We start from the raw sequence: 23,951 nt of genomic DNA, 5'->3' as shown, positions 1-23,951 counted from the left end.
AAGCTGAGGTGCTGACTCACATCAGGCTGAAGAAAACAAACACCTTTAAATTTCATTTCACTCACAAAAATGTTTGAAGTTATAAATTTTCTGTAGTCACAGGGTTAAACATTAGGCCCTGCCCTGAGTCGAAGCCTCGCCCACATGGATGATGTCATTGCCACCAGCTGCTGCAGCAGGTCACCAGAGTCAGACAGTATAACCAGCAGGACAAGAAGCTGAAAATGGCTGATTCCACCAGCAGCAGCCCTGACTCTTCGTCCTCTAACTCCTCTTCCTCGCTCAAAGACCTCCAGCACTCAGGTAGGACACCTGTTGCAGGTGCTGTCCACCTGAAGCTCAGGCTGAGCAGCCAGAAGCTGCAGACCGCTGAGTGGACCCAGCAGCCTGCTGTCATGGAAACAGGAAGCATCGATGGGGATGTGTGATTGGCTGAATATACTCTGTATGTTGTTCCCTCTTGTTTCTAGCAGTAACATCTGATGTCGTGGAAACCTGGCTAGCTAGGTAGCCTCCTGGTTGCAGTCGTGGCTGATTCTGGTTGTGCTAACGAGGACGGCAGTCAGTGATTCACACAAAGCTCTTTTGTTCGGCTGCTGGTTAAAGCGATCAGCTGACTGAGATTCAGGAACAAACGCATGACTGAAGGAGGATTAAGGAACATTTTGACACTCTTGGGGGTTTCGGCTTTTATTCACAGACCAAAACAACGTCAGCTATTGCACATCTCAGAGGTCACAGGTCATCAGAGGATTTATCGGCATGGAGATTACAATAAGGATCCTGAACACAAACATGGTTTCACAGATGAACACATTTGTGTATCGTCTGAATAACAGTGGAATTTTAAGTGTTTCCTAATAATATTCCATACAGGAAGCGTGTATGATGTAAAAAGTATAGGTCCTAACGCAGAACCCTGGGGAACGCCATGATTAGCTTTAGTCTGAGCTGAAGAGTCATCATTAACATAAATTGCCTGAAACCAGTTTATTATTTATCTGTAATCCTGATGAAATGTTCCAGTCTCTGTAGTAGGATGTTGTGATCAAATGTATCAAAAGCAGCACTGAGATCTAACAGGACAAGAGCAGAGACGGGCCTACTGTCTGAGGCAGACACATCCACTGTCTGGTTATAGGAATTTGTTGAAGACTTGGACCAAAGCTGCTTTTCTGATGTGAGAAAAATAAAAATGGGATTGATGTGTCTGTTGAAGATCTGAAGAACATTCAGAACTTTCCATGTCACACTATCACCATCTGTAATCTGTTTAACACATTATTGTCTCCTCACCACATCAGTGACATCGTTTTCTGATTCAATTTATAACCAGACTGATGAAGGTCATCTGCCCTGAACATCCGCCACTCAGAGGTTATTTCACAACAGAGTGTGTGTCTGATCCCACGGACAGTCAGACTGCAGGACAGGAAAATGTCCACATATGGACAGACACTTGATGGATGTGGAGTAAAAATTGTGTTTTGAAAGCATTTTAGAATATTTAGTGGAGTCCAAAGTTGGAGTGTGTGTGACCTCAGTCGAACTGTGAAAGGAGCATACACACACAATATACACACTTTGCTGGGCATACCGGAGAACACGAGGAGCCCAGGGTGTATTGGGATTACAAATATGGCCTAAAATTTGTAGTTTATTTTTAACTAGACTTTTTATTTCAGCAAGATTTGCAATGAATCCTTGATGACAAATAAACTTCAGTTTATAATTTTAAATATGCATGTAAATATGTTAGAAATAAAAAAAAGAGAACAATTATTTAAACCGACCATAAATCATCACTAAACTTAGCTTAATGAGCTCATTTTTTTAGGTGCTTTTAGAAGAACACAGTGAGGAAATACTGGAGCACTTCACCTGTGCTCAGCATTTGGCAGCATCTGGGAGCTCAGAGCTCAGTGTGGTATGCAGCTCTGCCTGGTTAATCGAATCCACATGATGTCTGATCTGTGAGCATTTAACCAGGATTACACGTTGGGGGGCGGGGCTCCTCCTCTGAAACTATAAACCTCGCACAGATGGAAAATATGTTTTTGAAAGTGCAGCACAGATGTAAATAAAAGTAGCATAACAGAGGGAATCGATTGACATTCTCAGTGATTCCGAAATAAACCTTTGGGAAACAAATGGGAATTGGTCTTTTGTAATTTAGATGTCAGTGTTCTGTTATTCTAATTAGAAAGAAGTGCTGAAGTTTCAGACATGGAAATTATTCTTTTATATTATTTATGTGATCATAATTAAACTAAGAGTGCATCCATCCAATGATCCATAATCTACCGCTTATCCGGGGCCGGGTTGCGAGGGCAGCAGTCTAAGCAGAGGTGCCCAGACTTCCCTGTCCCCAGACACTTCCTCCAGCCCTTCTGGGAGGATCAAGAGGCATTCCCTGGTCAGCTGAGAGACAGTCTCTCTACAAGTCTTGGGTCTTTCCCGGGGCCTCCTTCCAGTGGGACATACTCGGAACACCTTCCCAGGGAGGCGTCCAGGAGGCATCGCACAGGGAGCGCACGGCCACCCTGCAGAGGAAGCTCATTTCAGCCGCTTGTATCCGGGATCTTGTCCTTTCGGTTATGACCATAGGTGAGGGTGGGAACGTAGATTGACCGGTAAATTGAGCGCTTTGCCTTTCGGCTCATCTTTACCATGATAGGCCTATACAACGACCGCATCACTGCAGACGCTGCATCGATCTACCTGTCAATCTCACACTCCATCTTTCCCCAACTCATGAACAAGACCACGAGATACTTGAACTCCACTTGGTTCAGGGTCTCTCCGCTGACCCAGAGAGGGCAGAACGCCTTCTTCCGGTCAAGAACCATGGCCTCGTATTTAGAGGTGCTGATTCTCATCCCTGGTCCAACACATGGCAGCTGAGCTGTGGGGCTTTAAGCAAACCCACACCAGCCTGCTGTTGGCAACGCCAGAGAAGTGGATTGTCCAGCCCTTCTCGAGGGATTGGGTTCCAGAACCCAGGCTGTCTGTGGCGGTGAGCCCATCTATATCTTGTCAGATATTAACAATTTTGAGACAGTTCGAAGTATCGTCATAACTTCAGCCATAATTAGACTTTCAGTAACAATGTTGAAACAGTTTGAAAAGTAAGCAGTCGAAAAATTCAACAATGGAATAAACAGGAAATCATTCGAAGGGGAGTGCTGAGGTCACACACTCCCAACATTGGTCTCCACCTAAAATGCTTAAAACTGCCTTCATGGACACAGCTGTCCCTCCACGTCCACCGAGTTTCTGTCCAAACATGGGCATTAGCGTCCTGACAGAGCGGTCAGGTGTTCTTCAATGACTAACAAACTGGAGCTCTGCAGCCTTACAGCTCGTCCAATGGAAAGAACCCAAGAAGTCTGCGGCGGCGTTCGGCATGTCGATGCTGGTCCTGGTCTCCGTGGCGACACTGTCAGTCATCAGTGTGGTGTCCTACCTGCTGCTGGCCTGCCTCTGTGTCACCATCACTTTCAGGTGGGAGGAGCTTTGGGTCACACAGGTCAGTCACACCTGAGCAATGATGACACGCCCACTTCCTGTCTGCAGGGTTTACAAGTCAGTGATCCAGGCCATCCAGAAGTCTGACGAAGGTCATCCGTTCAGGTAACACAAACAAACACACACACACACACACACACACACGCTCTCACACTCTGCACCCCCCCCAGGTCTCTGCTGCAGCGGGACATCTCGGTGTCCTCAGAGTCGATCCGGCAGCTGGCTGATCAGACTCTGATCCACCTGAACTGGTTCACCTGTCAGGGCCGCAGGCTGCTGCTGGTGGAAGACCTGGTCGACTCTCTGAAGGTCCGTTCACATCCCCCTGCGTCTGAGCGAGTGTCAGTTTGATTGTCATCGTTTTCATTATCATTTTTCAGATTTTCATTGTCATTATTCAGTTTTTTTTGTCATGCTTCAGCTTCTGCTTTGTTGTGGTATTGTTTTTTGTCATCATGTTTCAGCTTTTTGTTGTCACCTCAGAGGGTTTTTTTTAAAGTCACATTCAGTTAATGTCATGTTTCACATTTTTTTCACGTTTCAGCTTTTTATTGTGGCATTGTTACTTTCGTTTAATGTTGCTTTTCTGTAATTTTTCATCATTTTATTTAGTCGGATTTCAGCTTTTTGTCACATTTCAGCTGGCTGCAGTCATGTGGGTGATGACATATATTGGAGCGGTGTTTAATGGAGTCACCATTTTGATTATTGGTAAGTCTATTTTTTAGGTCTTTAAGTTTCTAAATGTTTGATGATGAAAATCAGCAATTCTGTGTGTGTGTGTGTGTGTGTGTTTCTCAGCTGATGTAATTTCCTTCACCACACCATTGATCTACCAGAAGAAAAAGGTACACGTGAACATTTAACATATAAACTTTTGGTGAAACAGTTTTTAATCAGATGAGACAACCTGTGTGTGTGTGTGTGTGTGTGTGTGTGTGTGTGTGTGTGTGTGTGTTCAGACTCAGATTGACCACCAGGTGGCGCTGCTTCGATCCAAACTGGAGGAAACCGTTCAGAAGTGAGTCACATTGAACCTATATGAACTCACTCTATTCATGAATGCATTCACTATGTGCTGAACAATTGGCAGTGGCACCAGATAAGCTCCTCCCACACTCCCGTCCTGCTGGGACCCCATAGCTGTTCAGTTGGGATGCCCGACTAAACAATTGACAACATCAAACACAAAACCAACAGGGAATTTATAACAGTTTATTTACACGGTGTATAAAATTCAAAATCAGAGGTGTGTGTGTGTGTGAGAATAAACTATGAAAAGCTATTCTACTAGAATCATTCGACAGGCTCGGCCTGCACTGACCAGCAGCAGCATGGTTGCTAAGCAAGTGGTTAAAACTGAAGTGGCCGAAACGGAAGTGGTCAAAACAGGAGTGGCCGAAACGGAAGTGACCAAAGCGGAAGTGGTCAAAACTGAAGTGGCCGAAGCGGATATGGTCAAAACAGGAGTGGATGAAATAGAAGTGACTGGATCGGAAGTGGTCAAAACAGGAGTGGATGAAATGGAAGTGACCGAAACGGAAGTGGTCAAAACAGGAGTGGATGAAACGGATATGGTCAAAACAGAAGTGGCCGAACCGGATATGGTCGAAACAGAAGTGGTCGAAACAAAAGTTGCCGAAACGGAAACAGACATTGCAACAACATGGACAACCAATGCAGTAATGGCAGCGGGGTCAGCAGCAACAGCAGTAGTAGCCACAGCAGTTGCAGTGGCGGCAGTAGTGGGAGTGATAACAGTTGCATCAGCAGCAGTAGTAGTAGGAATTGCTGCAGTCGCAGCAGTAGTAGGGGCAGTAGTAGCATTTGGGGTAGCTATAGTCACAGCAGTAGTAGCGGCATCAGTATCATATGAATGTGCAAAGCTTTGCCGCAGGATAAGATCCAAAATGTCATCCAAATGAAGTCTGATTGACTTCTGGAGACACCATGTTGTGAGACACGCACGGAGTGGAGCTCCCCGGGAAATCGGCAGTGTCTTGCAGTTTGTATAATTATTTGGTGTTTTAATTGAAAGGGGGTGAACCCGAATCCCCAAATACAAAAATGAGCACATCCAGAAATACTAGCAATGCAAGGAAACAGCAGAAAGAGCAAGAAGCAGTGAAAGGAAAAAAGGGGATTCCATTTTCCCCAAATGGGACGAGTGGCGAGGGCACAGTCGGGGTTGTGTGTGGGGAGGGGGGAGGGGGGAGGGGGGGGAGATTAAGCAGAGGTGGCAAAAGTACCAATTCTTTACTTGAGTGGAAGTAAAAGTATCTGTGTAAAAAATTACTTCAGTAAACATGAAAGTACTGGTCCACTCAAGTAAAACTAAAAAGTCCAGGCCCTGAAATGTACTCAAAAGTATTATGAAAAGTAAAAAGTATTTTTATTGCCCGCTTCACTACAAAGTTAGAAACCATTTCTACGTTGTATCAATATTGACTTATGAAACTTAGATGGACCTGGTTTCTAAACTGTAGTGTCAAAAATCATGCTCATAGACCTAACTATCACAATGCAAGGTGGAAGGACCCACGCGAAGGCAGCCAGGTGGAGTTCAAAAGGTCTTTTGACACACCAGGAGAGCGGGGCTTATAAGGAGGGCAGGACAGGTGCAGCACATTAGGGAGTTAACGAGACAGGAGACCAGACAGGAGACCAGGAGGGCAGACAAACACAAAATCAAGACCAGAGCGCCCCCACATGGCCGCAGAGGCACAGGGGGTGACAGTACCCACCTCCTAATGTGGCGCACAACGAGGCAACCCTCTCGGGCAGAGGAGGGGGGCAGACGGGACGGGAGCAGAAACCAGACTCGGACGGGGGCAAAGGGACGGGACGGAACTGCACCTAGCAGAAACGGGAACTGGAACAGGGGAACAGAACTGCACCACGGCAGCAAACAGGAACAGGACGGGCAGCTTCGCCGGTACATGATCCGGGGGCGAGCTTTTTTCGCTGGCGGGGGCCAGAGGCAGACAATCCGGGGCGGGTGGAGCACCGCCACCGACAGGCTGAAGACTTACTGCCTGCTGGGTCCAGAGATGGTCGGCTCCTTCTGTCACGATCCAAGGTGGAAGGACCCACGCGCAGGCAGCCAGGCGGAGTTCAAAAGGTCTTTTATTGCCACGAGCACAGGATACCGGAACACAAGGCATGCAGAGCTTGAGGTGCAGGCAGGGACAACACACCAGGAGAGCGGGGCTTATAAAGAGGGCAGGATAGGTGCAGCACATTAGGGAGTTAACGAGACAGGAGACCAGACAGGAGAACAAGATAGATAGATAGATAGATAGATAGATAGACAGATAGACAGATAGATTGATAAATAGATAGATAGATGGATAGATAAATACTTCATTAATCCCAAAGGAAATTGTGTAGTCTGTTGCTCACATTCATAAATCCAGAAATAGAAATAAAGTTAAAAAGTACAGTTAAAAAGACAAAAAGCAACAGCCATAATAAATAAACAAATAAATAAATACATAAATCCAACATTAAATAGTCAAGTGGTACTTCCTTTGCCCAGAGACCACAGGATTTAGGGGGTGGCTCTGATTGGACATGATCACCCTGATCTTAGTGAGCGTCCTCTGCTCCACCACCTTTTCCACAGAGTCCAGGCCGAGTCCAACCACAGAGCCAGCTTTCCTTATGAGCCTGTTCAGCCTTAAGGCCTCAGTATACTCCCCCGTCGCCGGGGCTTGATGTGCGCCTCCCGAAAAAAGTGACTTCGCGTCGAGGCGACGCGTGGTGACGTGAACGTCGAGGGCTGTGATTGGTCCGCTTTCGCGTTGTTTATAGAATAAAGTAGAACTCACATGGAATGCTTTTCTGATCCGAACAGTGCTTCAGGAAAAATTTAGATCTAAAATTGAGCGGCGCACATCCCTATACTTTTAGCAGTGTTAGCACTGTTAGCAGACGGGGCTATGTGTATAGCCGCTCCGAAAACGGCTTTAATCATCCAAAAGTTCATTATTAGTTTCACCAGTATTTCATCACGGTCCGCTCAGCCTCTCCTCCACCACAGCCCGGTGTCGCCAGATATGTCATATATGCAGATATATGTTCGGTAAATGCACGCGTGTCTAGATACGTACGTCTAGAAATCTATGACTACAGATCTATGTCTAGGTAAAGCCGGAGCTACGGAAGCCGCATTGTTGTTGTGACTGCTAGCGGCTTGGCAGAGGAGGGTGTTCCCTTGACGGAGAAGCAAGATATGTTCAGTAGCGGCGTAGGGTTGCCGGCGTAGGAACGCCATGGCGGCGACGGGGGAGCATACTGAGGCCTTTAGGGTGTCCCTTTTCTTGGCGTTGCCCCCCCAGCACACAACAGCATAAAAAAGAACACTCGATATAATAGACTGTTAGAACATGTACAGTAGCTTAGAACAGACACTAAAGGACGCCAGCCTTCTCAAGAAATACATCCTGCTCTGCACCTTCTTGTACACAGCATCCATGTTTGCTGCCCAACTCAGACTGTTGTCCAGCTGCAGCCCCAGATACTTGTAGGTGGAGACCACCTCCACCTCAGATCCACTGATGTTGATGGGCTGTAGAGCAGGGGGCGCCTGGCGGAAATCCAGCACCAGCTCCTTTGTTTTAGAGGTGTTCAACTGGAGCCTGTTGTGCTGGGACCACTCCACAGAGTCCTTCACCAGGCCCCTGTACTCCCCCTCCTCACCCTCCCTAATACACACCACAATAGCAGTGTCATCAGAGAACTTCTGCATGTGGCATGTATCTGAGTTATACTGGAAGTCAGAGGTGTAAAGAGTGAAGAGGAGTGGCGACAACACTGTGCCTTGAGGTGCTCCAATGCTGCAGGTCAGTGTTGAGGACCTGCAGCCCCCCATTCGGACAAACTGTGGTCTGTTAGTCAGATAATCCAAAATCCAGGTCACGAGGTGGAGGTCCACAGCCATGATGTTCAGCTTCTCCTGGAGAAGGCTGGGATGGATGGTATTGAAAGCACTAGAGAAGTCGAAGAATAGCATCCTCACCATGAACCCCCCAACATCCAGGTATGTGAGGGCACAGTGTAGGAGGTAGAGGACGGCATCCTCCACTCCCACCTTCTCCTGATAAGCGAACTGGAGGGGGTCCAGTCCTCCCAGCACTTGAGGTGTATAATCCGCAGGACCAGTCGCTCCAGTGTCTTCATAACGTGCGACATGAGTGCGACCGGCCTGCAGTCACTCAGCTCCCACGGATGATTTTTCTTGGGAACTGGAACGATGCAGGAAGTTTTCCACACAGAAGGAACTCTCCCCTGCTGCAGACTCAGGTTATAGACCTGCTGTAGAGGTTCCCCCAACTCAGCAGCACAGGTCCTCAAGAGCCTCAGGCAGACCTGGGGCCTTACCTATAAAGCTTGCGGCGCACAAAACGAGCCCCAAACCTTGCGGTGCCGCTCCTCTGCGCCAAAGCAGGTACCTATATACATTTTGCGAAGGGAAAAAATGCGCGTGACTTTGCGGTCCTCACCGCCAACAAAATAGCTGCCGTACGGGACCGCACAATTCAGAAAAACTACGTGGAGACGACTAAGCAGAAGGAAACGGAATTGAAAAGCCTTTATTTGTCCCGCATGGGGAAACTGCAGGGCTGCAGCGGCAAGAAACGTAGAAAGAAAAGTAGAAAAATACAAAGCCCAACCATACAAGGAAAAGTTAAATATAGTTTGTATGTAAAATTAGATATAATTGCATAACAGGAATATACTGACCGACACAACTAATTATTTAAGTTGAATTAAATATAACGGAAATAAATCGGAAGACACATTTAATTAAATAATAGATAGAAGCCGACAGATATAAATCAAACTTAATTTACACCAAGATCCAAGACAGATATAACGAAATAAATAACAGACATAAGTTCGATATAATTTAAATATACATTTAAGACAGACAGTGAGTGGTGATGAGCACATGAGGGGAGACACTTTGAGGAAGTCACGTTCAGAGGCTTTGGAATGTTTCCATCCTGAACCATCTCCTTTCTGCATCTTCTAAAATAAACACAAAATAAATAGTTCACAGGGAGCAATCAAACACATCACATATAAACATGTACAATGTCTTTGTCTCTGCACTTACAAATACCGACTGTCCCTTGTATGACAATTTTTCTCATGATACACACTTCAAATTGTTCACAATTAAATGGCAAATTGACACAAAAATTGTTTGCTATTTTGCCATGGCCATATCTGACGTCCGAACCCGAATCATCCCGGGTTCACAGCCTCTATGCTGCAGCGCATTAAATCCTGCTGACTCCAGAGGCAAAACAATTTAGATAATGCCTGGACGCACAATCATATTGTGCAACCATTTCCACTACATCTTTATGTTAAGTTTTTTTTTCCTTTTTTTTTAAAGGTGTTTCCGCAATGTTGAGACTCTATGAATTATGACAACTCACCTTCAAGTCGGACCACTTCTTTCACTTCAGCAGTAGTGGCCCGATGGCTCTGACCACGTTGTGGTCACCTGCTCCACTCTGTCCCTCCACTGCTGTGTCCTCCAGAGAGGACAGCAGACCGGCTCTCCACCTCACCAATAACGGCAGCAGCATCACCTCAATCCTCCTCAGCGGCAGATCCACCGCCTGCATGCGGCGCGTCTCACCTGCCGCGACACTTGTGTTCTGCAGCGAGACGCTGATCGCCTTGAAAAGGAAAAGCTGCGTTGTCCTCTGCTGAATGTGCGATTAAATTGTAAATGCCATGATTATGCACACTTTTGCTCATTTGGCTGATCATAAAGTGTTTTTCTATCGTTTTCGTTCGTTTCTTTATGTTTGGAATAAGATTTAAAATGTTGCTTTTTTTTTTATTTGAGTGCTTCAACACAACCCGCCCGAATGTCATTAAAATCTTAATTTTTCGACACTTCATCCGTCTGATCTGCGATTATCTGCAGGCTCCGCGCCTGCGCCTCACTGTCTAATATACCCAAATTTCATTCATGAGTTCATTTGCATACCCATATATGGTGCCAAGGGGTGGAGTTGGGGCAGGATTGTGGGTGTGATCGGCCACCGACACGCAGGATTTGAAACCATGACTTGGAAATTGCGAACAGCTGTGCGGCGCACTTTTTTTTGGCTCCCGAATTTTTTTTGCGGACAGAAGTTTGCGTTGCGTTCCCACGCACCATTATTGTCAGATTTTCCCGCAGGGTTTTATAGGTGAGGCCCCTGGTCCGGACCCGGGGCCTTCCTTGGATGGAGACGTCGCAGCTCAGTTGTCACCTCTGGACCGTAGTGATGAGAGTTGAGGTGGGAGTGGTGTTCGAGAGCGAGGGTGAGAGAGATGCACATAGAGGAGAAGCAGGATGGTGATGATCAGGATGGCATGAGGAAGGCTGTAAGAGTGAGCAGGTGGTTGGTGGGGAACTGAAGTGGTTAAAAAAGGTGTTCAGCTCCTCAGCTCTCTGTATGTCCATACAGCCAGCATTGTTCTTACTGCTGCAGCCTGTAATGGTTTTCATACCATTCCAGACCTCCCGCATGTTGTTATCACTCAGCTTCCTCTCAAGCTTCTTGTTGTAAGCCTCCTTAGCCTCCTTCAAGCAGGCTTTCACTTCTCTCTGCACCTCCTTCATCCTCTCACTATTTTTCCTCCCAAACACCCTCTTTTTTGTGTTAGAATTGTCTTCACTTCAGATGTTATCCACGGCTTGTTGTTGGCAAAGCACTTCACAGTCTTCACGAGAAGCAGGCAGGTGACCAGGCAGGAGAACATGACGGCAGACAAACACAAAATCAGGACCCGAGCGCCCCCACATGGCCGCAGGGGCACAGGGCGTGACAAACTCTTCAACTTTTTTTTTAATAGTAGCCTACATCAATGCAACACTGTACATGTTTATACATTAATGTATTTGCTTTAATTTGTTTTTTTTTTTATCAAAATGAAATAAGATTAACATAAAATGCAATGATTTACTGTGGAATTCAAACAGCTTTCTTTTTAACAAAAATAATATAATTAATTCAAAGAGCTCTCTTTTAATTCACAATGAACTATTTTTTTTTTTTTTAACATATTTTTAACCTGAGTTACACAACACACACTCGAGAGCCCCTTCTCTCTACATTAGGGGTGTCAAACTCGTGGCAGAAAGGGCCGAGTGGCTGCAGGTTTTCGTTCCAACCAAGCAGGACCACACCAGACTCCACTCATTCCATCATTCCATCCATTTACACTTGCACGACTTCTTGCCACGATGTTGTCGTGGCAAGGCATGCAAATCTGGAGTCACCGAACTGGCAGGCTCCCGCACTAATCACGACCAGTTCAGGAATAGTTCAGGAATGTGCACGAATGCGCGCCCGTCAGAGTCACGGACTGGCACGACGCATTCAGGCATAGTTTGCTCATAGTTGACGTGCTTCCCGAATTGGCACGACGTGGTTGCGCAATTCGGCTTGGGCTGTTCGTGAACTATTCGTTGCAGTGTGTGGCATTATGCCACGACTGGCACGCATCCTCCCGCATTGTCCTGGCGAGTTCACGAGGCGTTCATGGACAGTTGGTGCATAGTTCACGGCACGGTCGCGATATTTTGTCGTGCCCAAAATTTTGAACATTTCAAAATTCTCGTCCCGACATGACACGCAGTCACGACGGGTTTACACACACTTCACACCACTTTACGAGTGGTTTGCGACTGTTTGCGACTCGATTCGTGCCAATGCGTGCCACAGAATTGTTCAAGCGTAAAATGTAAACTAGCATAAATATGACTGACTGGCGGGAAGGCAGTAGGGTTGCCAACTCCCAGAGATTGAAATAAGGGACGCCTCTCGCGGGCAGCTGAAAAAAATTGGGTTTTGGGGGGGTCAAAAATGCATATATAACAGCATTTTGCCAGTTACACCTACTATAGACTATAAAAACACATTAGGTTACTGCATTACACCTACAGTAACAAGATCGTAATAACTCATGATCAGATGCATTGGCCATGATCACGCATGATCATTTGAGGCACACAGTGAGGCAGTTATCATTCAAGTATCATTCATCATCATGGACAACAGCTCTCAGCCACTGCACCGGACGGTAGAGGAGCTCAGCAGCTCCTTCAGTGGCGACTGAGACCCTCAGTGCAGGAGGGAGCTACCACAGGTCTCTCATCCCCACCGCTGTCAGACTGTACAATTCTACTGTGTAGAATATGTGCAATAATCCTGGACATTATAATATCCTGCACCCCTCCTTTAAGAAATTCATTTTCTCATCCATTCACTCTGCTGTATCCATTCACGCCGCTAAAACATATTGTACATATTATATATCATACTGTATGATTATATATTGCATATTGTATTGTATTGTATATATTGTATATATTATATATTTCCTGTCATATGTTTAAGATTCAGGTTGGACATACAGTTAGATCTTCATTGTCTTTAGGCTTCTATTATCAGTCCTGGTATGATTTGCACTATTATTTGTTAATTATTGCACCATTCATTACTTTTGCACCCCGCTGTGGGTTCTATGAGCCTATACACCTGGAGATTTCTCCACTGTGAGATTTATAAAGTCTTCTATTCTATTCTATTCTATTCTATATTTATTGCTAAATGTGCAAAATAATATTAAACAGCTGCTGTTTCTTCTGGACTTTAACATGTTCTTTTTTTATTTTCAACTAAAAAAGTGCAAGACCAAAACTGAAAAACCTTCTGAACCAAAAAACCAACAAGGTGCAGAATCTAAACTGAAAACACACCACAGTCTGCAGCAGCAGACACAAATCAATGAAATAAACAAAACATACCCGATATGGAAACGGCACAAACTTACATGTCTATGAACGCACACACAAGCGGCAGATCAAGAGATAAAAATAAAAACTTGAACTTGAACGAACAGACAGAGACACCGGATCAAACTCCACACAGCGACACCGTCAGTATTCTTCTTCTTCTGACCCAAACAGAGCAGCTCTACAGTGAGTTTCTTCTTCACTCCGCTTGGTGCGCTACTGCTCTGGTTTTAGCGCCCCTAGTGGCTCGGCCCTCGAATTACATGCTATGTCATGTCCGGGGCTCCGTAGCCTTCAGAACACACAGAGAGAGAAAAAAAAATGCGATTTGCCTTTACTCGTGCGGCCAAACAACGTCCTGTACGGGACACGCCTCTTTTGACTCAGCCGGACCTCCCTAATACGGGACAGTTGGCAACCCGAGAAGGCAGCCATGTCATGCGTGTCTTTCAAAGTTTTAGTGTTACCCTGAAACCAGTTTTCGCCACAGCAAAAAATAAATAATTAAATAAATAAATTAGTGCTGGGCAATGATTAAATGTCTTAATCGCGATTAATCACATAATTTTTCTGCGATTAATCATGACTAATCACATTACTCGCAAAATACAATAATGAATTCAAAAGTACTCTGTAATGAGCATCCTGCCCCTCGCCGGGACAGGGATTTTGTTTTGTTTTGTTTTTTTTGTGCAAAAATTCGGTCATCAAATATGATTTATAACAACTTTAAATACCAGGTCTTTACCAAGATCCCCCCCAAAATAATAAATCAATTCAATCACGCCGAATTGTGCCTCATACTTACCTTTATTAAGCCAAATTGTGTGTTGAAGGGAAATGTACTTTATTTTGCGTGTTTTCAGCGCCTGAAGATTGCCCAGCGGGCAGAAACGTCGAGCCGGCAAAACACGCGTTTTAGTTTCACTTTCATTTTTGCCATATATGCGCTCTTTATTTCAATTTGTGCCTCATACCAGCCTTTTCCCCGTGATTTTTCTGATAATTCGGTCGAGGTTAATATGGCAAAAAAATGAGGAATGGACCGTGTTTCACCGCTAAAAGCGCCGCGGCTGCTTTTTTGACGCTCAGCTGGAGCGCCGTGTGAATGTGTGTGTTTGTGTTTGTGTGTGAGTGTGTGTGTGTGTGTGTGTGTGTGTGTGTGTGTGGGTGGGGGGGGGGGGGGGGGGACGCCTGATCAAATGTTTGCCGGCGTTATGGAAGCATTGTGTATATTTAAAGAAGTAACGAGCTTTTTGGGAAAATGTAAGGAGTAGAAAGTGCCAATATTCGGATTCAAAATGTAGGGAGTAAAAGTAAAAAGTTGTCAGAAAAATAAATACTTCTAAAAGTAAAAAGTACCTGAAATTTTTACTTAAGTACAGTAACTAAGTATTTGCACTTCGTTACTTGCCATCACTGATCTTGTTCTTGTTTGTAAGCACAACAGGTGAATGGTTTCCATGGAGATGCAGCTGTACCATCTGATGGCGCTGTCCGTCTGTTTCAGGCTCCAGGACCGGTTACCTGGAGCTGTGAAAAGAACCAAGACTGAATGACACCTGAAGCCCCTCCCCCTCTTCTGATTGGTCCATTTGTAACATCCAACCTGCTGATTCTGAAAGATTTGAATAAAATCAGATACGAAACAAAGAAAGTTCTCTGCATACCTTCAATTACCGCTCTGAAGTCCATTCTAGCTCCAAAGCTAACTCCTTCAGCACCGATCCCGGATAATCTCTCTGTTGCTGCAGGTGTGTGTGTGTGTGTGTGTGAGATGGCACTTCTTGCAGGTCACAAGTAACAAACACACAGGATACCATTAAAAAAAAAAGTAGTGTTCATAAGAAAATGCTTTATTGTAGGTCAAGCGGGTTAAAACAGGTTTGTTTTTAAATAAAACGGGATGTTTTTGTGTTTTTGTGATAAAACATTTCTCTATGCCAACAGACAGCTTCTGAATCACACAATAAAAACTTCAGTTTAAAATCAAACATGATCCGGTCTCACGGCGTCCTCTGGGCTCTGATTGGTTGTTTTCACCAGTCAAAAACCTGAGACCGCCTGAGCGCCTGCCATGTGCCGTGGTGCTCCCTCATTGGTGGAAGTGGTGCGTGTTGCTATGGCGACGCCCCTCGGTGCAGCATCCAGTGTGCGAACCTGCGGATCTGCTCGGCGGTGGTCTGACTCTCCTCCTGCAGGCGCAGGTTGTCCTGACGGAGACTCTGGACCTGCTGCTGCAGCGCCGCCTTGTCCTGCTGCTCCTGAAGGCACCGCGGACACAGGTCAGTGTGACGGCGCGACGCGCTCAGCCGTGTTGACGTCGTGCTCAGGCGCGTTACCTGCAGCAGGTCGAACTGCAGCCGCTGCAGGACCTCCTCCAGCTGGACGACTTTACCCGAGAGCGAGGGCGCCGCGGCGTTGCTGAGGGGGAGAGGTCATGTCACAACGGCGTCACAGGTCACCCAACAAGACACTGCCAGGTGGTTCCTCACCTGTCCTGCAGGGCGGAGCTCTCCGATGCCGCCGCTGCGGCGTGAGAGAGCCGCCGGAGCTCCGAGAACAAACCCGCAGCTGCAAACAGACAAAAAACACATTTACAAAACAGCAATGAAACAGATGAAATAATACACAAAAATAATAATAACAGACACACACGAAACACAAAAAAATAAACCAGAAGTAACAAATAAAAGAGAATAAACGTACGAACAACAACCTTTACAAACAAACAGCCAGTTAGCAATATGAGCAGCAGTAAGGAAGTCGGGTTCTCGCTGGGTTCTCCTCACCCCTGAAGGTTTGAGTGACGTCTCTCAGCTGTTTCCAGAGGAACTGAGCCGACCCTCGGGAAAGGGACGTCCGTCCCCGCTCAGCCAATGAGCTTTCAGAATGATGGAGTTTGTCTGTGGAGCGAGACAGGTGAGCACAGGTGAGCATGTTGGGTAAATTCGGCGGCACGCTCTCACTGTCGGAGTCTCACTCCTGCGCAGAGTGGGCGGGGCTCCGGCGTCGCTCGGCGTCAGCAGGTCGGACAGCAGCGACGTCCGGGAGCCGGTGCGGGACAAGGTCCGGTACAGACTGTCCTCCGACAGGCTGCGGGTCAGGGATCTCCATGGAGACGAGGGCAGGACGGACGACTGAAAGACCAATCAGCTGTCACACACCGATGACATCACCGTTATTAATCTGCCTCAATGTACAGACTCACCTTTGTCCCCAAACTGGCATCAAACTGCATCAACTTTACACACTCTTCTCTGATTGAACAGCGGCTCAGTCTGAAAAAAAAAAAATTCCGATTATACTTTAATGAATTTAACAATAATATCTCCAATATTATACATACAGAGAAATTCCTGCTGCATAAGTATTTCTGAACCCTTGAAAAGATATATTTCATTATAATGAAGTATGAATCTACTTCCACTCCAAATGGCTTTACAGAGGATCGGGTGATTTTGACGCTGAGAAGAAAAATGTAATCTGTAGAGAAGACAAAAAACATGTTTCCACCGAACGTTCCACCCCCCCCGAAGCTGTGCGCCTCTGACAGGAGGAACGTTTCCTTCATGTTTTCTGTTGCTGTGATCGTCCCTGTCAAAGCCAGGACACCAGAGGGGGCAGTCTGGGCTGTGGGTTGACTGTTCCTCCAGCTGAGTCATTGCTGCCTTTTAGTGGCAGCAGGATTAAAAGAGACATTTCACTGTATTTCACAATGCCAGAATTGCACTTATTTTGAAGAGAATATATTTCCATGCATGTATTCTATATATTTGCACTAAGCAACTGGATTTATGGATGTTTTGTTCATCATTTCATTGGTCTGACCTCCTCTAGTTTCTGACTGAAGTGAAATGAGTTGGAAACAGCTGGCTTCAACCCTAAAAACACGAATCTTTTTCAATGCATTCCACTTTGTTTCACAATCTTTCTGGAGAATTCACGTGTTTATTTTGCGCAGCTGTTTCATAGGAGTGTCCGTGTCGCGCTTTGAGACTAACTAGACTCGTTTTTGTGGTAAAACCTTTCTTAAACCAATCTTAAAGGGCTGCTCATCCCAGCAGAACACCTCATCTCAGAATACTGGCTTACTGGAGGTTCCTGGCTTTTCTTCAGGTAGAATGGGAGGCAGAGCGTATGTGCTCCAACTCTCTGTTGTCTCTGCAGGTTTTATGCTCACCTGTTGACTTCCAGGCTCCTTTCCTCCAGTGGGAGGAGCTTCTCCTGGGTGGAGCCTCTGGTGGGGGTGAAGGATGCCTCAGGGGAGTCTCTGCAACAGAGTGTGAGAGTCACATCAGCTGAACTGTACTCGTACTATGCAGACCCGTACTGTGAATCTGAACTTTGACCCTGTCTGACGTCCATCTCACCTGAACAGACAGCAGCTCTCACTCCGCTCCATCGGGTGACAGGGAGGGGCTTTGGGCTCGATTCCCCCAGGCTGCCCTTCCCTCCACACATCTCTCAAAACCAGTGTCCCCGATGGAACTGGGGGCGGGGCTGAGGACGCGCAGAGGGCGGAGTCTATGCCGCTGTCCAATGACACCCCCGTGTGGCGGGTGGGGTGTGTCTCACTGCCGCTGCTGGACAACGTGTTGCTGTTGGAATAACTGGAGCAACTTTTCCCGGAAACCTACAGACGAAGCCGGAGACAGAGGCAGAGATCAGAGGTCTGTGGACGCTCTGGTCAGAGGATTCTCCGTCCGACTGGACTCACTCTGTGCTGCCTGACGCTGCTCTCAGAGTCAGAAAGCTCAAACTGCCTCAGGACTTTCATCACTGCAGCAGGCTGATGATGGTACTTGTTCTCTGGAGGAAATTAAAAGGACATTTCAGGAAAAAATTCAGTTTGTATCCATATTTATTGATTATCTACATTTTACTGTTGGGACCCGGGACTTTACACAAATTAATTTCATACTGTACTTTAATCGGTGATGCTGAACTATGTGTGAGCAGCTTTAATTTTTCTATCAAAGACTCACCATCAGACTTCCACCTCCTGCTCCTCTCCAGCGTGGACTCATCATAGCTGATCGGCCAATCAGGAGCTCTGAGGGCCAAGATTAAAAGAGTCAGGTAATCAGATTACTCTGTGCAGGGGAAAAAAAAGTGCTTCAAATCATTTTTATAGCATCAACTATGGGTAATAGTAATAGCAATCACTTTACCTTCTGTGGATCAGTTGGGGTTCAATGGAAGTCGACGGGCTGCAGAGAAAAAAAAAAACAAGAAAGGAGAAAAATGAGGCATTCTGACACGATTCTTCACACAGTCCAAAAACTGGTTTGAATGAAGTTGTTGCAGGTATGATAGCCAAGCGGACTGCAGCTGAGTCAGCGGTGTAATTCCACATTTCACCACAGGGCGGTGCGGTGAGCCACCACCTGCTTTCAATGGAAGAAGAGAAGAAGCAGCGCTCACCCGGCTCCTTCTGTCACACTGAACATGGACCTCAGATTGAGTGCACTCAGCTGCTGCTCAGGAGCAGAGCCTGCACTCTGATTGGATGGCACTCTGGATGTGGGCGGGGCCACAGCCACATGGTGCCAGGTGGGTGGGGCCACTTGGAGGGAACCGTATGTGGCATCTGAGAACATCGGGACACGAAACGTTTCCGAAAAACTCCTGTAAGCAAAACAGATAAAAGACAGTGAGTGAGTGAGAGAGTGAGAGAGTGAGTGAGTGAGCGGGCGAGTGAGCAAGTGAGTGAACAGAAGGATGAGCATCAGTGACCTGCGTGGCGTGCCGTCTCCGCGTGCCGGGATGACGACCACACTGACCATCGCCGACCTCCTCAGGAGCTCGATCATCTGTTCGTGAGACAGCGTCACCAGGGCGACCGAGCAGATCTCCACCAAACGGCAGCCCGGACGAAGCCCCGCCTCCCAGGCGCAGCCGCGCGCCTCCACATCCGCCACGATGCCTTCAAAGTTCACGTGGAATCCGAGTTGCCCTTCGAGGTTCCTCCTCAGAGTCATTTCCACCGCCGCAGCGCCGCTGGTGACCAGCTGGGGGCAGGAAAATCACAAAATATCCCAAGCTAAAGTTAAAACTCCTCCCACTCTCAGATTATCAGGGTGGCTGGACCAATGAAAATGCCTCACCTGCAGTCTGTAGGTGATCTCATGGACGTCCTCCCAGCGTCCCCCCTGTGCTGAAAACACCAGGCAGTTCCCGTGTTGGTAGAAGAGTTTGATGTCTCTGTCTGCAGAGCTCCAACCGATCACGTCTCTGCAGAGGCAGCTGAACACCACCTGCCTGCTGTCCTCCTCTATCAGCGCCACCAGCTCACTGGAGATGGCGAGCCTGCAGGTGACGGCGGCAGAGCGGCCGAAGTCCGGGACCGTGACGCCCCAGGTGAGTGCACCGGCGCTCTGCAGGTGGGCGTACGTGCACCGTGCGCTGCGCTCCTTCTTCTTCCCGCCGAAAGGATTGAAGCTGAACCTGGTGGAGGACGAGGACTCCACTGGCATCGACGTGCTAAAGTTCCCCACCAGCTCCTCCAGGCGCCGCTTCCTGCTGCACGTCGCCATGGCAACAAAAGTGTCCGATCTGCTTACAGCGTGTTGAGCATTGATGATCTTTGTCAACAGGAAGTCTCGGAAAGCGGGCGAGGCGGGAAACATCCAACCCGAGGGGATCAGCGGGCCGAACGAGGGGACGTCTCTGCACCTGGACACAGCAACACTACACGAGACACCAACACGTCAACAGCTGGACACACAACACGCTCACAGGTTCCAGCTGCTGCGGCTGTAAAGTCTCACCTGTAGCAGGTGTGCTGGCTGCAGGGTCGGTGGACTCTGACCACGATGAAGACGCGGTGGAGATGTGAGTGGATGATTTGTGGATCAAAGGGGGGATCTTCAGGCTCCTGGAAAACGACGGTGACGACGTTCCTGATGTGGCCATCATGCAGCAGCTGGAAAACAATGGGCGTCATTAATTAAGTAGTGACAGCAGCGTTAGCAGCAACCCCAAAACCATGGCATTTTAAAATTAAACGTTCGCAGCAGTGCTGGCAGCAGAAGCAACGGTACCTGCTGTGTATCGTTGACAGTTCTGGGTTGAAGTGCAGAAGCGACAAACTTCAGGTCGAAATCCCGAAACTTTGTATAAACTGAATGACTTCCTGTTGACGGGGAAAGAACAACCACATGTTTACCTGGGACATCATCTACAATCAACAGCTGGAAGACCAGGACCAGGCTCTTCATGAGAACATGGAAATGGTTCTGCAGGAAATAAGAATCAGGATTTTTTATTTTTTTTCCATGCAAATAGAAATGTGATTCTTGGTTGGACTGAAGATGTGTTACTAGTTCTAGGTTAGTATCAAAATCACGATCTGGTTTCTTTTTCTGAATCAATCCAATGGGTTGGAGTGAGACTCAGAATGAAGGTGTGGTTTTGGCTGTGGATAGGGTTCAACTTACCCTGGTAGTTGGCGAAACCCTCGAGTGGGACTTTGTGGGCCAGCAGGTTGAGGAATTGTTCCAGAGCAGGACCTCCGATCTGGTCCTCAGCGGTCCGACAGCACAGAACATCGACGCTGAACTGGAAGCTGAGCTGGAGATGGAAAAATGAAGGAAAATTAGATCTGACTTTGACGTGTCTGTGGAGATCGGAGGGATGTGTGGTTGCCGTGGTGACTTCTGTGGTCAGCTCACCTCCTGCTGGTCCAGCTGTAGCAGCAGCTCAGGAACTCGCGGAGAACTGCTGGCCCGCCTCAGACTCTCAACTTTGAGTTCGGGAACCATAAACTCCAGAACGTCCTTCAGTGGAAGACCTCGACTTGTCCCGTGCTTGGATGAAGAGGGAATAGAGTCCTCCAAGATGGATCCTCTCAGTGTGAAGACCTGCAGAAAGACCCAGAGGCATGGTTCATCAAGACCGAGGAGAAGCAGAGTTAGAGGGAGACCAGCAGGCTGGACTGAAGCAGACTGGAGCAGTCTTCTCACCTGGCTGGTTCTCAGGATGATCCGGTAGTTGTATTGTGTCCCATTGTCAAGTTTCTCTCGCCGGACGCTCAGAGACACGGGACCAAAGCTCTCATCAAAACCAAAATAATTGTGGTGATCTGAAGGGAAGAGGGGGAGGTCAGAGATCACAGGTCAGAGGTCACACATGGATGAGGTGTAATCAAACCCCTTAATTAGTTATTGCTGATGTAATATTCTACACTACCTCTTCAGCTGACTAAGCCTCACCTTTGCTGTAGAAGTATTTCAGGTAGTAACTGGCTCCACGGTCCACGTACTCGATGCCACAGTTGTTCATGACGTTTGGGGGGAAGGCTTGCGTCTCTCTGCAGCCCTCCAGAATCGACACGCTTGCGTTGGTGCGTCGGCCTGCCAGCGGCGCCTCGCCGCCACTGCAGCCGGCAGTCTGGACCCGGGTCAGACCCAGAGTCCTCTCGGCCTCCCCTCCGATCTCATTGCAGAAGAACGGATTGCTGACCACAAGGCTGCTGCTCTTTCCGTCGTCTGCCTCGCCCGAGGCGTCCAGATCCTCGCCTCTGTCCAGAGTCTGTGCAGACGAGTCCGAGCGGCGTGACGCCGCCGAGGCCCGGGAGTCCGTCCTCAGACCGTGAGGGAGGGAGGAGCCGCCGATGCCGAGGAGGACACTCTGAACGTCATAATGAGAGAAACATTTGTGAGGAGTCACCGAGAAGCGAACGTCCAGGCTGCTCTGCCTGCTGGCGGCCAGTAGCATAAGTTCTTGGTCTGTGCTGGAGACTGGGCCGTCCTTCTGGTCCAGGCCCATCTGGATGAGGCCCCTTCGTGCCATCGGGATGGAGGCGTGCGGGTGTGGAGGTTCAGAGGGCGGAGCGCTGGGCTCCTGAGCCTCGGCGTAGGGGTCCAGCGTGGAGGTGCTGCCGTACGCCCGCCTCAGACTGGCACCGGTGTTTGGGTTGACAGCAGCAGCATCCACACCGTCGTCCCCGGCGTTGCTGATCGTCACCTCACTGTTGCTCCTCTTCATCCGGGACAGAGTCCTCCTGGGCGGGGAAGGAGAGCCTCGGCGGTCGCAGACGGGGAGTCTGGTCTCTGATCCGGTCTGCTGGTCCAGATTAGTCTCCAGCAGCCCGTTGGGACCGGGCGGTCCGTTCAGGGATCTGGGGATCAGACTGTCACTTCTGGGCAGGGGCTGGACGTCCCCCTCTTCTCTCCTCTGGGACCTGTCCGACACCCGAGCACGAACCCCCATCTTTGGCACAGCAGGAACTCCCTGAATCAGAGGAGGCCCCATCGTCCTGATCCGATGAACTCTCACGAAAGTCCTGAGAAAGATCTGTCAGCTCGTCCTGCTGGCCGACATCACGAAGGTCTGAGATCCATCAGGATCCGGGTCGAAGACTGGATGCACTCTTCATCTGTACAGACCTGAAAGACAGAAACGAGACATCAGTCTGTCCTCTGCTTGAGCTGATTCATCACTTTTTCATGTTATGTCTTCTGTGAGTCTCTGTCAGAACATGTGCGAATGCGAATCGGCCAATCAGAACGCAGCACCTCCCGACCGCCATGACCTCCGTCTGAGGAGTCGAGGAACATGAGGTGTCATGTCTGAGTCGTAAATACAAACCTGTTAGACAGAACAATTGAATCAAGCATCACTGCACGGAGGAGGAGCGAGACGACACACCTGAGTTACCTCGAATCTAACGCCACACACACAAACCTCCACCCTCATCACCCTGAAAGGATCACGTCCGTATCGACCAGAAAGCTTCAGTCTGAGCTGCTTTAAAGCTTTCTGTTCCAACAACGTCAGGAACTGAAGAAACACAGTCAAAACGGCAACAATAGCTCAAATCACAACAAAGAGACAAGACAAACAAAACAATCAAAAAGAACTAAAACAGTAACAGAATAAACGGTAAAAAAATGGCGACAAAAGAACACAAACAAGACAAAATAATAATATAGCTTACATAATAAGATTAACAGAATCAAAAACAGTAGCAAAAGTAACAACAATACCAATAAAAACAACAGAAAACAATTAAAAAAATAGTAACAATACTGGCAGTAAAAACAATCAAATAACGCCAAACTAAAAACATTGTTTCTAATATACATGCACTTATTTTATGTAAGTATAAGTATGTGTGCATGTGTGCATGTGTGTGCGTGTGTGTGTGTGTGTGTGTGTGTGTTATATCTCCTGCAGCTGTCGCTGTCATGTAGAGCAGTGACAGCTGGAGGCGTCACGGTGCCGTTGGAAAAATATGAGCAGCGACCAACTTACTGTGTGTGTGTGACTGTGTGTGTGTGTGTGTGTGTGTGTGTGTGTGTGTGTGTGTCACATGACAGGCGTGAGTGTATTTGCAGGTGTATCACAGACTACAGTCGACCAGGTGTGACCAGTTCAACACGTTGAGCCGCAGCAGCTCAACAAGCGTCGTCCCTGTAAACGTGACGTCTGCAAGCGTCCAACAGCGGAGACGTGCGACTCGTCTCTGACACGGAACACATCCAACATTCCCGCAATCCAACATGCATCACGGAGGAAGGGAAGCAGAGGCGCGCCAGAAATATCTGAAATAATAACTGGTGTTTACAGGTTATGGATGGAACATCTCTCACTCTCTGACACGGCA

General features: G+C 47.7%; 2 protein-coding genes across 2 annotated transcripts in view; one reads left to right on the top strand and one right to left on the bottom strand.

Annotated features, from left to right (window-relative positions):
- Window positions 1–208: 208 nt before the first annotated feature.
- LOC115389554 (reticulon-3-B-like) lies at window positions 209–14,914 on the top strand. The gene is made up of 8 exons (XM_030092965.1): window positions 209–303; window positions 3,354–3,504; window positions 3,577–3,633; window positions 3,699–3,837; window positions 4,170–4,239; window positions 4,330–4,376; window positions 4,491–4,549; window positions 14,850–14,914. The coding sequence occupies exons 1-8, from the start codon at window positions 225–227 to the stop codon at window positions 14,896–14,898; spliced, it is 651 nt and encodes a 216-aa protein (XP_029948825.1). The 5' UTR covers window positions 209–224; the 3' UTR covers window positions 14,899–14,914.
- Window positions 14,915–15,199: 285 nt separating this feature from the next.
- The window catches only part of LOC115389551 (signal-induced proliferation-associated 1-like protein 2), an 11,104-nt gene continuing 2,352 nt past the window's right edge, over window positions 15,200–23,951 (bottom strand). The window contains exons 2-21 of the mRNA XM_030092961.1: window positions 21,556–22,731; window positions 21,307–21,425; window positions 21,016–21,204; window positions 20,782–20,914; window positions 20,386–20,477; window positions 20,113–20,267; window positions 19,450–20,032; window positions 19,079–19,353; window positions 18,767–18,970; window positions 18,514–18,552; window positions 18,328–18,395; window positions 18,060–18,151; window positions 17,713–17,975; window positions 17,523–17,612; window positions 16,551–16,620; window positions 16,323–16,479; window positions 16,132–16,245; window positions 15,835–15,913; window positions 15,682–15,763; window positions 15,200–15,603 (exon numbers count right to left, since the gene is read on the bottom strand). Coding sequence (XP_029948821.1) covers window positions 15,460–15,603; window positions 15,682–15,763; window positions 15,835–15,913; window positions 16,132–16,245; window positions 16,323–16,479; window positions 16,551–16,620; window positions 17,523–17,612; window positions 17,713–17,975; window positions 18,060–18,151; window positions 18,328–18,395; window positions 18,514–18,552; window positions 18,767–18,970; window positions 19,079–19,353; window positions 19,450–20,032; window positions 20,113–20,267; window positions 20,386–20,477; window positions 20,782–20,914; window positions 21,016–21,204; window positions 21,307–21,425; window positions 21,556–22,597 — 3,990 coding nt within the window. The 5' untranslated portion in view covers window positions 22,598–22,731 and the 3' untranslated portion in view covers window positions 15,200–15,459. The remainder of the gene's footprint in view (window positions 15,604–15,681; window positions 15,764–15,834; window positions 15,914–16,131; window positions 16,246–16,322; window positions 16,480–16,550; window positions 16,621–17,522; window positions 17,613–17,712; window positions 17,976–18,059; window positions 18,152–18,327; window positions 18,396–18,513; window positions 18,553–18,766; window positions 18,971–19,078; window positions 19,354–19,449; window positions 20,033–20,112; window positions 20,268–20,385; window positions 20,478–20,781; window positions 20,915–21,015; window positions 21,205–21,306; window positions 21,426–21,555; window positions 22,732–23,951) is intronic.

Source organism: Salarias fasciatus, chromosome 6, assembly GCF_902148845.1.
Source record: "Salarias fasciatus chromosome 6, fSalaFa1.1, whole genome shotgun sequence".
NCBI classification, from domain to species: domain Eukaryota; kingdom Metazoa; phylum Chordata; class Actinopteri; order Blenniiformes; family Blenniidae; genus Salarias; species Salarias fasciatus.
Note: the sequence above shows the minus strand (reverse complement) of the source record. Positions and strands in the feature narration are given on the sequence as shown.

Excerpts from the sequence above, each read along its gene's own strand:
- LOC115389554 (XM_030092965.1), top strand. The coding sequence starts at position 225 with ATGGCTGATTCCACCAGCAGCAGCCCTGACTCTTCGTCCTCTAACTCC. Across the intron at positions 3,634-3,698 it reads GACGAAGGTCATCCGTTCAG|GTCTCTGCTGCAGCGGGACA; the intron begins GTAACACAAACA and ends CACCCCCCCCAG. Across the intron at positions 4,240-4,329 it reads AGTCACCATTTTGATTATTG|CTGATGTAATTTCCTTCACC; the intron begins GTAAGTCTATTT and ends TGTGTTTCTCAG.